This window comes from Chelonia mydas, chromosome 15 (genome assembly GCF_015237465.2).
Source record: "Chelonia mydas isolate rCheMyd1 chromosome 15, rCheMyd1.pri.v2, whole genome shotgun sequence".
Classification (NCBI taxonomy): Eukaryota; Metazoa; Chordata; order Testudines; family Cheloniidae; genus Chelonia; species Chelonia mydas.
Window position 1 is genome coordinate 25,545,812 of NC_057856.1, and position 17,124 is coordinate 25,562,935.

The following is a 17,124-nucleotide window of genomic DNA, read 5'->3' on the forward strand; positions in this document are numbered from 1 at the left end:
CTCACTCCCATAAGTAGCCTCTTTGCTGAGAAGCCAAGCATTAGGAGAAAGTCAATGGGCCTATGCATGTATACAAACAAGAGAGCAGGATTTGAGCCCCTTATAATCCCATGGGCGGAGTTGTTGTGTTTTTATTTCTCTGGGGGACGGGAGCTTGCTTTTCAGTTCTCTTCCACTGAGAGTTGGCTCTGTGTCCCAGGCAGTCTTTCATAAGACTAGAGCATGATTATGATTTTTCTTTTTTTATTACTCAGAAGACTGAGCTTATTTCTAATTCTGTAAGTAAGGCTCAAAGTATTAGCACTGAAGAACTAGAGAAGCCTGTTTTAAACAACAACTTTTAACAAGTGATTCTTAATAGAAGTTAGATACTTTTGGATCTTAATAATTTTGAGTAGAGGAAAGGTGATGTGAAAATGTCCTCGCCAGAAACGCCATTCTTCTGAACTGATTGATGGAATCCATTCACTGACTTTTTGATATGAGAGTTTCATTTAGACGTAAGAATTCACATCACTAAATAAACCGGACGTGGAAACCCCTCGCTATATGCTAAAGGCTTTCTCCTTTAGCCAAGAGTTCAAGAAAAACCACTTCTTTAGCTATTGCTAAAATCTAAGTTTCTCCCACATGCCAATGAAGGAAGGCAGTGGTTCCACAGCTGGAGTCTAGTTCCAAATAATTATGCTCAGGTGATGCAGGTAAGCCTAGGCCAACACTGATCTACAATGCTGACTGATGGATGGCTCTTCAGTGCTAACGTGGTTTTAATTTGGTGGATCTCAGTGCAGTTTCCAATGGACAGGTGTCCATGTCATAAATCACTGCCTCACTGACCACTAACTGGTATCTTTGCTGGCAGTGTGATGAGAGGGTAAGGATTAAACAGGCATGGAGACAGAGACTTAAACTCTCACTTCTGGGGGTGCTCACTTCAAGGAAGCTTGTACTGCCCATCCTATACCAGTTGTGTGGATAGTGTGTGTGATGCTGGTTGACCTGGTCATGCTCGAGTGTATTCAGGCCAATTCACTTATGTATTAGTATAGGTCAAAATAAGTGTAAATGTAAGAGTGTATTCAGGTGTTTAAACTTCATGAAAACTAGTGGAATGTTACTTCTGTTGTTTTCACGTATCTGTTGCCATTATAATGTAATAGCTAACATTTCCATTGGAAATACCCCTGTAACTAAATAACTCATCAGACATCAAAGACGACTTGGGGAAGGCTAATGAAGGACTTTATCAGAAAAGGTGCTAATTTCAAAGCAAATGGCCACTGTGTGTGGTGACCTGAGGTCAGAGACTCAAAGTGCATTCCTCACCCCTCATCATCATCAAAGAAAAAGCAAAACTGGGTAAAGAGACTGTCAGCTTATCTTCTGTGAGAAGATATAAATATGGATTCAAAGATCCTTTATCTCAGATTGTCTGGACTCTTACAGGGTAGTGGGCCAAATACAAAGCAGAGATCCCCAGAGACACCTCTGTGCACCTTGAAATTTTTCTTGGGAAACTGGCAGTTTATTACATCTCTGCCACCATTTGGACTTACAAACTGTGACTCACCTGTTAATATATTTTACCTGCTTTAACCTCTCAATAACTCTCATTTCCTTTTCTTAGCTGGTAAACCTATAGTTAACTATAGAATTGGCTGGCAATGTTGTCTTTGGTGTAAGATCTGGAATACCAATTTATCTGGGGTAACACTGGGAGAAACCTGATCTGGTGTGATTTTTGGTTGAAGTGATCATTATCACAAAATCCAGATGTGTGGGTGGCAAGATAGGCTGGAGAGTCTAAGAGGACTGCCTGTGACTCCATGGTAAGACTGGAATAGTGATCCAGTTAGTTACTGGCTTGGTGAAATCCAGTTATAGAACATAACAACAGTTTGGGGTGTCTGCCCTGAGGTGGGCACTCAAAGTTGTGAGCTACTCCAGACAGCGTGACAGAGGGAACTTTGGTCACCAGGGCTATCAATTTCACAAGCTTTAAATTCACTCTCTTTTAAAAAGAAACTAAATAGAACAGTCCTGGGGTTGATGGTAAGGCTGCTTTACATCTAATGTGGAATGAAGCAGAGAAGAGCTCTGAGATGGATGCAATGCAGCAGACTCTAGCCAGCATAGACAAGCAGGTCATTGTACACACCCTGTACATGTGCTGGGGCCGACACCTCTTTTGGTGACCAGCAGGTATTTGAGGGAGGGAGGAAAAGGATTGGCTCTTTTATCTGGCTTTTTTCTAACGTCACTAAATCTCTGACTGGGGATCCCATTATGTGTAATGGTAGCTCTACCTTGGGATATCAAGGGCCAGTTTCAGCCCTGCTGTAACTGGGTACAAAAGCCTCTGTGAAGTTATGCCATTGTCTGCTCACAGTACAGCTGCCTTTGGCCCTGGGAGTATATGGCGCCCAGGGCAATTAGCAAGGATGCGGATACATTTTTTTAAAAAGGAACTCACTGCACCCTTCTAGTTACTCCCTAGCAAGGATGAGACTCCCATCCCACAAGCAGCTGTCACTGATGACACCATGTCCCTCTGGGACTTGCAACTCCATGACTAATAATGGACCATGGGGCTCCTCTATTTACACCAAGGGAGGCAGGAGGTGCCCCAGGGCTAGATTGGCAAATGTTGACCAGTGAGGAACTTCCCTTTTCCCCAGTTCAGTGAACTCATTCCTTTATTTATAGGCTTTAAACCAGGGAAGCTGCGTTCTCTGCTTCGATTCTTCTTCTGTCTATCCAGGAAGTCGCCCAACCCTGATGAACATGTGAGGTATTGGCTCTGACCACAAGGCAATGAGACAGAGGCTCATTCAAGCACTATTGACAAACAGTCATGCTGCCTCCACTAATTAAGGCACAGGGACACATGAGATGGCTCCAGCCCCAAAGGCAGTTGAGTAGGATTCCAGGTCATCTGGCTTCCTGCTTCCACTCTACGCTGTAGCAGGGATAACCGGAGATTGGCATTTAGTGCGACTCTGCAGCCAGGCTGGGAAAAGTGCCCCAAAGGGCAGTACTTGGGGCACCTTAGAGACTAACCAATTTATTTGAGCATAAGCTTTCGTGAGCAACAGCTCACTTCATCGGATGCATACGATGAAGTGAGCTGTAGCTCACGAAAGCTTATGCTCAAATAAATTGGTTAGTCTCTAAGGTGCCACAAGTACTCCTTTTCTTTTTGTGAATACAGACTAACACGGCTGTTACTCTGAAACCAAAGGGCAGTGTGAGACCTCAGGGCCTGGGCATTAAGGACCTCTCCACACTTGAAACTTTACTGAAACTTATTCTGGAATAACGTCTTCCAAAGGAGACCCTGAATGCACACTCTTATTCCAGAGTAAGCGGAGTCATGGAGTCATTCCAGAACAGCTATCTTGGTAATTTCCAGTTGTAGACAAGCTCTACGGAAAGCTGGCCAGAGAAGCCTCCTTGAGCCAGAACACAGGAAGCAGCTGTAGCAACAGTAGCAGCTTGTTCTTCCAGATGCATTGCCTTAGCAAGACTGTAACGGAAAGGGAGATGATATCTGCCAAGCTGGGCACTAGTCTGAATCAACTGAGGAGTTTATCCTGGCTTCTCAGGTTCCTCAGTCCAGAGATATGGGTGGAAGAGGATTTCATCTGGCATTTTGATGTGTCAATCCTCTCTCCTTTTGACATGACATTACTAGGGAACCTCGCATTTCCCACACCATCGATTCCCTGCTTCAAAGTCCTCACTATATAGATTTTGATTTAAAGTTGAAGATAATTGAACTGCTTGTGATGAGGCCACACTGACAACTTGGGAACCTACTGTCCACAGAACAGGTAGAACGTAGCGAGTAGCCACACAAGCTACGCCACTGTCAACGTGCACCACCCTGGCTATGGGGAGACCACAGTAGTGAGAAGCGGAGTTCAGCTTCCAAAATCCACTCTGCCTTTGGTCTCTCTCTGCTGAGACCAGGATGCTAACTGGGATGTGGATACCTGACTCTTGGGAACATAAACACGCAAACCTTCTTGATGCAACTCACTAAGAAGGTGTCAGACTATAGTGAGCTTCAGATTGTACTGAAAGAAAAGGAGTACTTGTGGCATCTTAGAGACTAACCAATTTATTTGAGCAGAAGCTTTCATGAGCTACAGCTCACTTCATCGGATGCTTCAGTCCAAGGACCTGAGGGGAGAGGCTGTGTATTCTATTACTAATTCCCTGAGCCTTCCACTTTGTGGAGTGCTGTTGGGTTTTTTTTAAAACTTACTCATAAGAGGTACAAAAACTGAAGTCTATGTACAGAACTATAATGTCAATAGTGATCTATTATCCATATGTTACATTTATTTTACAGTCACTCAGGCTTATAACCCAAGTTATAAAGGTCAAAGCTCTGAATCAATTAAGATGTTTTAGAGCAAGAGAAGAAATATCTGTAATTATTCAAATGGACTGGAGACAAAAGCATTAAAAATGGAGGGCCAGACCCTCGGCTGGTAGAAAGAGGCAGTGTTGCCTTGTGGACAGAATACTGCACTGGGACTCAGGAGACCTGGGTTCTCTTCCCAGCTCTGCTATTGGGCTGCTAGTGACCTTGGGTAAGACATGTCACCTCTCCGTGCCTCAGTTTCCCATTTGTAAAATGGGGATGATACTGACCTCCTTTGTGAAGTGCTTTGAGATCTATGGTGGAAGCACACAATATAAAAGCTAGGAATTAGTATTATTAAATTATCATTATTAAATTTAAATCTCAGTGTCTGATTTACCCCAGCTGTGGATCTCGCCCTCCAACTGCACATGCCTGTCTATTTACTAATAATGCAGGGTCAGAGTTCTAGTCGCTCGTGTTCAGCCAAGATTCATCCTTTTGACTCTTCAGTCCCAGTTCTCCACTGGACATAAATCATCAAATCTGGATGTACTGCCAATCCCCTTGTCAATGTCTAATTTCCATGGCAAGAGGCCATTACTCACTGAGCTGCCTTGGGAAAGTCAGACTATGCAGGGATTGGAGGATGTCTTTGAAATAGGTCAATTGGAATATCCACCCTGACGCATTCACACTCATGATCACCCAGTCCAAGGCTCACCCTTCACTTTTCCTGAGGATTGTGGTAAGGATTGGCAATTCCTAGACTGATCTTCATTGGAAAAACATCCCGGGGTCGATAGGTGTTCAAACTCTGATCGCTCAACTCTTTAAAGGATCCCTTTATGCAATTAAAAAAAAGATGCTGAAGTGACTATACGACAGAGCAGACGGTACCCATTCTGGCATTTCTAGAGCCAGTCAGGCTCTGCCTGAGCCAATATCGTATGGCATGCCAGACATAGTGACCCCATTTGTTTTGACTGAATTTAGACTCTTATTTTTTATGCCTATGAGTATAACCTTGCAATAGCGCTGAACGTTCTGAACTGCCTCCCATTCATCTGACTGGGATGTTAGCTCCATAGCTCGGTGGAGACAATTTAAATATGAATATGATTAACTCTTTCACTGTTGCTCATTTAAACTCCCGCTACTCTGGGATGGTGAATGGTGCTTAGGTAGAATGGCCCCCAAGGGAAGCCACTCAGTCTGACAGAACAAGATGTACAGAGATGAAAGTGGGATTTGTTTGGAGCCCAAGTAGGAAATATTTGACTGAAATTTAGAGTATTGGGGGCTGTATCATATCACTGAACCTTGTATATATGAACCTCACGCATATAATCCACATCCTCCATTTTCAGTATCTCTAGCCTTATGGTGCAGAATGTAGGAAAATTGGCTCTTGTGTTCCAGGCATATCCAAGATGCAACAGAGTCAGCAATGGCCCTCACAGTCTCTTGGTATCCTGTGTGCTCCAAGAAGATAGAGGGGCAGGGTGAATGCTCTAGTGACTTTGGACACAACTATACATCAAGTAACATTAGAAGGAAGGGCTTGGGGTAAGGCAGAGTGTAACCCACATACCTCCTGGGTGTGGTTTTCTGTCCTGGTGGGTGAGGGGGCGGGAAGAGTGAAGTTTGCTCTACAGCCTTAGCTAACAGACAGTTGGCTTTTAACTCATGCCGTAGAGGCTCATGCACTAAGCTCCAGAGGTCCCAGGTTCAATCCCGCCTGTCGCCAACCAGGGTCTGTAGGCATTACAACAGCACTAGGAGTCAAGACACCTGGGTTCTACTCCCAACTCTACCACAGATTTTCTGTGTGCCTCTGGGCAAGAAATCACCTCAGTTCCTCCAGCTGAGAAATGGGGAGAATAAATACCTGCGTCAGACATTTTTCATTCTTTAGTCTTTATAAAGCACTTTGAGAGATACTTGGATGGCAGATGGTCTAGCAGGGCAAAGTAGGTTGAAATGATGTTATGGGAGAAAGAATAACTAAGACCATTTCAATGTCTTTCTTGAGCTGTAACCTACACTCCCGTTCACTGAATACATAGTTCATTGGAGCCAGACCCACCTACCCTGCCTATATTTATTTCCAGAATCAGGACTTTTGATGAGTTATGAAGGGACAACAAGTGGCCAGATTTTTTCCCCATTAGGCCAGACTATAGTCTCCTACTCAAAACCCTTACGTACCAATACAGTGACTAAACCTCATGATTACACAGTCCGGCTGATGGAGACTGGTGTTTCACCCACTCTTTCATTTCAGGCCACATTAATTACTGCTAGATACTTCCACCCAATGCTCTTCCAACTGTCTTGCACAAGGAAGTGATGCTAAAGTGCCACCATCTTCCCCATCACAGAGATGGGACCAAGTCTCCTGCATGACAGCGCACAATGCTCTCTGTAAGGCCACCCTTATGGTTTATTTTTGGTAGCAGAACAGTGCACTGTAAACCTTTTATAGTAATTGGCCCAAGGCTTGTCAAATTGGCCTAATTCCCAATGGCTGCTTAAAAGGATAAGTGTCCTACTAACATTTCCCCGTCTTCTAAACAAACCAAATGCAATATGAAAGTGATACCAAGTGGAAATATACATTGTGTTCTGGGCATCTGCCTGGTTCATTTGATCTTTGAATTTCTGGTGGAGATGTTTATCTTTGAATGCCTAAGGAACGCAAAACCCAGCAGGATTTTATTCCAGGCTACACTTTACAACTCCTGGGTTCTATGCCTGTATCGGTCATGGATTCACTAACACCTCCAGTATGCATGCTTACAGGGACACGGTCTGGGTAAATTCAGCCCCAAAATGTAGAGTTAGGGGACACAACAAAATTTAAGACCAGTGTTCCTATTAAATCATGCTTAAATAATTTAAATGAACATTTTATATATGCATCCACATAGACACACAAGTAGCAAAACAAGCAGCATGAAAGAAAGGATTATTCACATTTCTATAAATGATCTACATGGGGAAAGATAAGCTGGAGGGGGCATGAAGCTACTGGTGATCAGAAACTGGACTGCAGTCATTCTGAAGCAATTTTCATGCTGTGCCACAATTTGGCTCCTAGTTCCAAAGAGTGCTCAAGCATGTGTGGGGGAGGGGAGGAGGAGTCTCAATCCTGCAAGGTGCTGATGGTCAGCACCGACTGACTTTGAGAACAGGAGTTAAGAGCTCCCAGCAGCTCAGGATCAGGCTGTAATACCCAAATGAAAGTGTGAACACAGAATAAGGATTTTAAAGCTCTCCAATCATGTATTCCAACAATAGCCCTAGACAGTTCCACAAGGGTTACTGCCAAGAAAAGGTGCTGGCCAGTAAATGTTTCTTGAATCCATCGTACTCCTTTCTCCAATGGCTCCCGACAACTTGTTCTACTAATTGAGTGTCCCTCAGCTGGTACGGTGTGCCATACTCTAGAGAAGGTTTCCTGCTTCTGAGCAGGCTTCCTCAGTCACCCAGCCCAGCCAGGAGCAGATGGCAAGGGCAAACTGACACCATTCCAAAGGAAGTGACTCAAGAAGAGGTTAGGCTTATTCAGAGGCAGTCACGAGGCAATGTGGACAGGCATTGCCCTGCTTTGCTCAATGGCGATTCTTGTTTGGGAATGGAATGTACAACCAGGCCTCTTTGTGACTGCATGTCAACAAGCATCACTTCCTTTGGGATGGTGTCATCTCCCCCTTGGCATCTGCTCCCAGCTGGGCTGAGTGGATGAGGAAATCTTTTTAGATGCATAAAGGTGGCTATGGGAGGGGAACCATTCCAGGTGAGGGATGCTTTATTTGGAAATAGAAACTACTTGTAAAGCAAGGAAGGAAATCCCACTATGAGCTCTTTGATATGACAGTTTTAGTTTCAGTCTCTTGGCTGAAGTGCCAACTCTTACAACAATATTCTTCAGTGAAGTACACCAGATTGCCCTAAGCAACCATACAGTAAAGATACCACCATCACAAAGCTGTGATACATCAGAGAATAGTGCTCATTCTGCACTGGCATCAATTGGACCTCAATGTGATACTCTCTTATTGTCTTTGTATCAACCAAAGGGGCTGCTCTAATTAAATTGAAAATGCCCATCAATATAATTTACGACTACTTTGAAGGGTTTTTTAAAGTGATGTTGGTTTCAAAAAAGTACAACAACTCAGTCATTAGAATCAGTCTTACATTAAAGGTGTCTTTGGATGGTACAAAAAGAAAAGAGGTCTGTTTCATACAAGGCATACTGTTATTAGCCAGGAATTCACTAAAATGTATTTAACTGATTCAGGCACCTGCCCCAGCTAGCCCAGGCACACAGTAATTTGTAGCACAAATACATTTAAAGGTGCACCCACAACTTTAATAAAACCTCTCATTTCTATCTGGACTGTTTGTGGCACTAATTATGGGAGCTGGATGAAATTTTTCAGATAAATTTTTTTTTCTTCAGATGATAAATGCAGATTTGGGTTGACAAACATTTTGTGAATTCGAGTCAATTTCGCTGAATTGTTTCAGTCAAAGTCCTAAAATAAAATCAGAAAAAAAAATCAAGACATTTTTTCTGATTCATAATGACTTATTTCAAAATTGCTTTCCGTTTTATTTAAAACGCTTTTTAAAAAAATTCAACAAAACAAAATGTTTAGTTTCAGGTTGAACAAACTGTTTAGTTTTATCTGAAACAATGTTTTTTTTTTTTTACTTTTCAATTTGCCAATTTTTTAAAAATAGTTTTAGGTTGAGCTAAAATTTTAATTTTTCAGAATAACCCCCCCACCCCCAAACCCTAGTTACGTGCACAGCGCTACTAGCGACTCTTTGCACTCTCCTATGAGGCTCATGAAAGTGAAAGCTCTTGAGAGATATTTGTTTAAATTAAACAATCTAACTTGCCGAGATGTTAAGAAATTTGGTCTTGGACAGATAAATAGGTGCATGATCAAGACTTCATTTAAAAAGATATTAGTCTGAAAATCTTCCCAATATAAAACAAAAGAGTTACACTAGTTTTGGACACTAACCTCTTGACAATATTTATGCTTTTGCAATTCTATTTTCCTATTTTAGAAAAATTTCTCTACCTTCTGTGGCTGTGTGAAAGACCCACACAGAGACTATGGGAAAAAAACTGACAGTAATTACACCCAAAGTGATAAATGCACAAAGCAAACTGAAAAATATTTCCTCTCTAGTCTCCTTTCAGTTGTTCAGAGGGTTACTTGTAACAATAGCAGGTAAATCTAACAAAGTAAGAACTTTGCTTGCAGTGCTATTCTAGCCGTGTTGGTCCCATGATAGAGACACAAAGTGGGCGCCTCTCTCACCAACAGAAGTTGGTCCAATAAAATATGTTACCTCACCCACCTTGATTCTCTCTAAAGTAAGAGCCTGTCAAATTTCTATATTGACTTGTCCAAAGGGAACCTGAACTGCAAGTTTGGTTCTCCCAACAAAAAGACAGCCTGAGTTTCCTCAGTAAATGCCAGTTATACTACAGAATAGGCATTAATCAGCTACCTGCCTTTCCCAGCACAGCTGGACAAACTGAAAAAGAGGAACATAAAGCAGCAGTAAAGTCAGAAATTTTTTATACTGTTTGGTGGTGTTTACAAGGAAACTGAGACTCGGCCTGTTTTCATTCACTTTGTTCTAGCTAACCTGGATACCTATATATGGCTCCCATTACTGTAGTGTGGGCATATTAGTTAGCCAGTGGGACAGGGCAACATGGAGTGAGATTCCGTCCCTCTGCAGAGAGAAAGAACTATCAGAACATCTGGGGCAACAGCTATGCGACAGGAGAAGTGATCAGGTGTTTGAATTAGCAGGTTGAGTTAAAGACTTGGTCCCCCACAGCCTTTCAACTGTAGGCCACAGGAGATGCCCTTTGTATTATTCCAAGAAGAAACTTATCTGCCCCTTTTGTCAGGAGAAGATGGGAAACAAATGATCACTTGAGATATTCTTATAGTAGGGAGCAGAAGGGAAAATTTTCATGCACTAAACATTAGAATTGCCACAAGACATAAGAGTCTGTTTGCAGTATGTGATAGCAGTAGAAATTACAGATGAAAAACTTGTTCAGCGTTATCCATTCCAAAATATTTCACTTTTTTCCATAGGGTGACCATATCAAAATAGAAAGATATTCCTGAGCAACCGGCACTCCCATTCACAGTGCTGCAGGCCACTATGCCTTTCATGTGAGAGCACATAACATCTCTAGGGCAACTATAGCAGTCGCTTGCATGTAAGCGATCAGAAAAACAGGTGTTTATTTCTAGCTGTCTTCTGGGTGAGGAAGTGTTTTGTCCTTTTAAAAGACAGTCAACTATGTCTATTTTTATTCTTCCTCTTCTCTCTCCTCCATTTGTTTTGGCACCTGGAGTGAACCTGCTTCTATTACACTTTGCCAATAGCCAAATGGGTCAACTTAATGTACTTAACTTCTCAATCCCAGAGTCCAGCCTATACTAGTGTCATGAGTGAAACAGACCTGGTTTTTTGTTTTTAAGTCTATGCACAAGAACAACCTGTGATCTACAGAAGATAATATGGGACCAGGACAAACAGACTTTACTACCTCTATTTTAAAAAAGGTTATCACTGCAAGACTTAAAGTCATCTGAAGGGCAGCAAAGAACAGCTTGCAGCATGTTTACTGGCCTGCACTCTGTGTTGATAGAGTACTTGTTCAGCATTCTTTGTTGCTGCTATTCCTTTAACCTTCAGCAGCACCACTGAATTCCAAAGGATTGCAGGACCCTCATGTCCATCAGCCTGGAGTTATAAAACTTTCTATTCAATAATTTGCCAATATTTGGAGTGTTCAAACAGAAGACAACACTGTGGGAAAAAAACCTTTTCTTAAGGGTTTATTACTGTTCTTTAGTGCAATCATTTAAAAGGGGATAGTCCCGCAGCATCAGTCTCAGGCAATTCAAGAGCTAGAGGCTTGATGTTCAGGAATGCAGGGCACCCATTTGAAGTCAGTGAGATCTGCAGGTGCTTAGCACCTTTGAAAAAGAAAAAGAAAAAAAGCAGACCCTGTGTGCATATTTTATACACAGGTAAGAAAGAAGCAAAGAAAAACTATAAAACCAATTACTTCAGCAATTGTGTATCTGGTATGTCAGTGAACTCACAATATACAACTCTTGGATAAACTGGCTTAGACTTATTTTATCATGCCTTAGGCGCCCTATGTAACTTATTCACTGCCCTCCTCCCAAACTAAGACTCCCCCAAACAACCAAATACACATACATAGGAACTGCATGACTAGGTAGACAAGACTCCACAATCTTGTGGGCCAAATTAGGAGAGATTATTCAATTTTGCCGCAAGGGAGTTGAGTAGGGTAGAAAAATGACGTGATCTCAATTAATGCTGCTATTTCACATGACTATTGCTTGAATTTAAGTTCACTTGCTGTTTGAGGAAGTGACCTAATACATCTAGTCAGCCATAGAAATATAATTTGGTATTTGATATTTAGCCAAGATACTGAATTTTGATTAGCCTATTTAGTGTATTATATTAGCAAACACCTGCATTAGAAATTACAGTTATTTAAATCTCCCTAAAGTTATTAAATTGTGGAAAACTATTTGACTACATTCTTATTTTAAGCTTCATGCCAATTGACAATTGAGTTATCTATTCCATGTGAAAACAACAGTTAATTGCTTATGCCTCCTAAAAAAATGTAACACAGACTTTCAATTATGGAAGGGCTTGAACGCCTAATAAAATGAACCACCATCCCACAAATTCTGTATTCCTCAGTCTTCTCTTTAAATATCTGTATTTTAGGTTATTTCAAAGCGTCTTTATACCATATTTTAACTCCCAAAACTTAAGACCCACAGACATTTCTACACCTGATTTTTAAAATCTATTATAAAGGTATACAACACATGGAAAAGCCAATTTTTTCCATTTGCTAGAAAAACAGTCTCGTTCATTTTCAGAGAAACAGGTATACTAAAGAAAGTTAAAAATAATCCACACCACAGATATTTAAACAAGAGGGTGTATGTTTTAATATACACATAACATTATCAGAGTCAATTACATGTGAAACTTTTCACCTCACAGATTCCTAGATAATAATGGACCTGTTTTGCCAATGGAAAGAAAAACAGGTTTGCTCCTGCATCAGGCTTCTGTAACTGTGTCAAACCGGATATACTAGGACAACTAGAAAGAGTACAACCATTGCAACACGTTTCTTTAAAAAAAAAAAAAAACCCTTATAGGCAGAGGAAATGAGAGAAATGTAGTAAGACTGATTCACTTTTACCTGTACAAAACAAACCAGCCTGATCAGATCTTTCCTAATACCACTTCTTGACACCCACCCAAACACATACTACACCCCTTAGTCCCTAAAATGAAAGAGCTGAGTTGGCAGCTGGCCCAGCCAATGAATAACCTGGTTGAAGGTGTCTGATTTAGACAGGCCACAGTTTCCTTATTACAGGAAGTGTAAACTGTATCAATGCAATCAACAGGGGGCATTTCACATCCAGATGTGTCTGCTTTTTTTCCCCCCCTTGGTCTTAAACTTCATGAATTTTATTCACGAAAATTGAAGAGCAAAGGTAGCCAAGCCAGAGATAAAATGCCTGAGCCAGGGACGACAAGTCCCTCGAGCCGTAAAGAGCCCAGGCCTGCCCTGGGAAGAAGCAGCGGAGATCCCATAAACCCCTGACACACACACACCCCTTTTCTCTGTCAGAGTCCAGCACAACCAGTGAACACACAAGCCCTTTACGGATTTACTTCCTGTAACAAAATCCACCGACTGCTCACCCCCTCGCTGGGGTGTTCTTTGGCGGGACCCCGCTCTCGCCCCTTCCCCAGCACGGACCCGTCTCCACCTTACGCCGCCCCCCGCCCTAGAGATGCTCCTCTCCCCCCGTCCCCCCAGCAGGAGGGCTGCACGCTCCCCCCTCCCGCTCGGCTACCATCCCGCTGCCCCCCCGCCAACTGTGCAGGGTGGACGCTGCCGCCGCCGCCGCCCTGCCCCTGCCCCGCAGCACCCTCCTCCTCCCCCGGTGCCGTCCCCTCCTTGCCTGCGTCTTGTCAAACTGCTCCCGCTCCGCCTCCAGGCTGTGCCCGGGCCGGCGGCTCAGCACCCGGGCCGGCACGTTCTTGATGGTGTTCATGCTGCTGCTGCTGCCGGGCAGGGGAGCCCGCTGGGCGGCAGGGAGAAGCGGCGGCTCGCTCCGCTAAGGGCTGAAGCGCGGAACCTTCTGCTCCCGCAGCCACGGCGGCCACACGCTCAGCCTCGCAACTGCTCGCATCCCGGCGAGACCGCGGCCAGGGAGCGCAAGGGCGCCCCCGGCGGGCGGGTCGGGCCACTGCTGGGGCAGCAGCAGCCACTCAGAGGCGAGGGAATCCTCCCTTCTCCACTCCCAGGCAGCCACTCACAACCAGCAGCTGCTGCGCGCCCTCCCTCCTCAGGCAGCATCCTCCCCTGCTTTGCCCAGGCAGCGGCGGCTCCCCTGCAAAGTATTGTCTCCATCTCTCCCTCCACCCGCTGCAGCCCCTCGGCCCAGCCTTAGTCTGAATTCTAGAATCACAGTCAGGGTATGAAATGAAGCATCCCTCTCTGCCCAACGCAGGGTAGTGGAAGATCCTGAAATGATACCAACAGCGAAAGGCTGAGGGGGATCAGTGCCTGTTTACTAACTAGGATTGTTTGTATTTAATTACTCCTCTTCCCCAGTAGGGTAATACAGAATTCATAGGGAGACTGCAGTAACTGTTCTGATTTCCTTAGAGTGAATTATGCAATGAGGCCCAAATCCTGATCTACTTTAAATCAATGACAAACCTCCTTGACTTCAAGAGAAGGATTTGGGTCAGGAAGCAGGTTTCTAAACATTTAGCACTCCACCTTCACTTGCATTCACTCATGTCAAATTGTTATGAAAACAGAAGATAAGCATTAGTACTGCAACCCTCCCCTAGTCCATAATACACCCTGTTTATCCTAAAGCCAGTTTTGTCTCTATTTGTGTAACTCAAAAATAGCTAAAGTGATCTTATAAATACAATAGAATCCTCTTACTTGGAGCATACTGATGGACAGCTTACCACACTGATTACACCAAGAGATCATTTTAAGTCTGAAGGCTTTAACAAAATGTTGTAATGAATAAAAGTATAGGTGGTTCATTTCAATTTTGACACTTGTGCACAGAAGCCTGTCTACCAACAAACAGTAACTGAATCACTGCTGAACAGTTAATTGCAAATGCAGATAAGGACAAACAATGGAATGGTCGTGATGCTCTGTCTAGTAAGAAGTGGGCCACACTGAAAAAGCTTAAGAAGCCACTGCTGTTTGATTTCAAACCCATCAAATTCTTTGGCTGCTTTTGTGCTTGCCCCCATCTCTATATAAAAGGTACTAAATCACTTTTACAGCGCATAGTAATGCATCATAGAACCCGTGTTTTGGTAAAAACCAAAAAACCTTCGCAGGCACACCTGAATAGATTTTGTTCTTTAAACTGGATTTTTTCCATTCTTTTTGAAAAACTTAAATGCTGCTGTACTATTCATGTGGATGTCATTTAGGATTCTTTGATTGTGTATGCAGCTATATAAATATTTATACTACTGTAGCATATAGAGCATGCAAACAGTGATCAAGGCCCCATGTGATAGGCAGTGTACAAACACGTCATAAAAGAGTCCCTCTGCTAAAGAGTTTCATTAAAAACAACATATAACAGGTATGGGAGGCAAACAAAAGGGTAATAGTGGGGGATTGGGAGAATGAGATACCAATACCACAAACACATTTTCATGTAGACTAGATGTACACTAACAAACTTACTACTTGTCTTAACAACTGGCAGTGTTTTTCACAGGCAGCACAGCTGAAGTGAGTTAAAAGAGGAATTTTTCTTATTCTTTTGTTTCACTAAAAGTTCTTCATTATCTAAGACATTGATTTTTTTCCTGCAACAGACTAGTTCATTTAAGCACTGTAAGTGAGCTATAATAGAAAAATTGCTGAGTAAATTAACTGATAATATATTAAGCTATTACAACATTTATAGATAGAACAAAGTATTTGAATTGGAATGATCCTATACATGTTTTCTCATAAGATTAGTCACCAAAACTAAATGCATACAGAAAAAGTAATTATTTGAAACCATGAGCTGTTATGATTAGTTCAAGAATAGTGTAGTTATGTGTTGTAAGATATTTGAATATAGACATCTAAATACCAGCTTTCTTTAGGAGTTGAGATACTTTACCTTCAGGGCTTTAGCAGGATTTGCCCTAATTAGCAGAGTTCCAGTTTATCTGTTAAGGGAAAAGGAAAATATTTGAGACAATTATGTTAACTTTTCTGTCTGTACTGTGTAATTGTTAACTCTCTCCAGGTTTTCTATTTGATGAAGCTTTCCTGAATCCAGGTGTGTTTTTGTTTTATTTTAAAATCAAGCTTGTTTCTCTATACAAAACTACATTAACAGAAAATGTATATATTAGTTCAAAAAGCTCATTGCTATCTTCTTCTGTTTCTCAGACCTCTAATTAGAAAGGCCAAGTAGCTGGAAACACCTACACTCTAGCTGAAAGCAGTTAAATAAAAGTCTAATTTCTTTTAATAGTATGTTTCCAAAGATCCCTATTGTTAGGTAAAAAGAAAAGGAGTACTTGTGGCACCTTAGAGACTAACCAATTTATCTGAGCATAAGCTTTTGTGAGCTACAGCTCACTTCATCGGATGCAGTTTCAAAGAGTTGCATAAATTGGTTAGTCTTTAAGGTACCACAAGTACTCCTTTTCTTTTTGCAAATACAGACTAACATGGCTGCTACTCTGAAACGTATTGTTAGGTAGTTGATTTAGTTTGAATCTCCATAGAAAGCCTCAGAGCATGATCTGTTTGTTTTGCAGGTGTGTTAGTTCATGAATAAGTTCACCCAAGTATTTCACCTCTCTTTCAGTTTGAGAGTTGCAATCTTCCAAATCATCTCATGCCTAAAGAAAACCATATTCAGAACAAGATTAAGACACAGTGGTGTGTGTGAGTATGCCAGACATGAATCCAAACAAATACAGCAGCACTAATAAAGCATGCATAATATGACCAGGACATTAACTCTTACACTTGCCTACACAGTTTTTTGCACCTTAACTAAACTCAGTTTTATGTACTGATTTAATTAAAAGAAAATCAGTACAACCCCTCTGGTATGAACACATGTACAAGTTTCAAAGAGTTTATATTATTTAGCTTGAGTTGGTTAGATATGAATACCTTTAAACTGATAAACGCATCCACAGTAGGAGATTGCATTGATTTAATTTAAAATAGCTTTTTTAAATGTACCAATTTAGTTAAATTGGTGTAAAGATGGAGGATAGACCAGGCCTTAGTGCTAGCATCATGATCTTACCGTGTATGCGCTCCAATGCTACACTTAATAGTAGACCTTGAGAATATTAACCACAGTGCTCATTAACAGGTAGGGAATTTGAGTCTCAGCTGCTTTAAAAATTACTTTGGAAGTTTGTTTTATACTAGTTCTTGTCATGCAAATCTCAGAGCAGGGATCCCTCCCTCCCACCGTGCCACAGAGCAAGCCAGGGTTTATGCATGATAGGAGCTGTGATGCTAAATTTGAGACCTAGTACATTCGTGGTCAATAACTGGTTACATGTCATAAAACTAAGATGTAAGGAAGAGA

General features: G+C 42.1%; 1 protein-coding gene and 1 long non-coding RNA gene across 2 annotated transcripts in view; one reads left to right on the forward strand and one right to left on the reverse strand.

The window, feature by feature from the left end:
• Nucleotides 1-13,752, reverse strand: part of HIP1R (huntingtin interacting protein 1 related) — a 59,849-nt gene extending 46,097 nt beyond the window's left edge. The window contains exon 1 of the mRNA XM_037878745.2: nucleotides 13,477-13,752. Coding sequence (XP_037734673.1) covers nucleotides 13,477-13,569 — 93 coding nt within the window. The 5' untranslated portion in view covers nucleotides 13,570-13,752. The remainder of the gene's footprint in view (nucleotides 1-13,476) is intronic.
• On the forward strand, nucleotides 4,351-12,983 carry LOC122463019. Its single transcript, XR_006285960.1, has 3 exons — nucleotides 4,351-5,120; nucleotides 5,795-5,941; nucleotides 10,519-12,983. It is a non-coding gene; the product is annotated as an uncharacterized LOC122463019 (long non-coding RNA).
• Nucleotides 13,753-17,124: the final 3,372 nt, after the last annotated feature.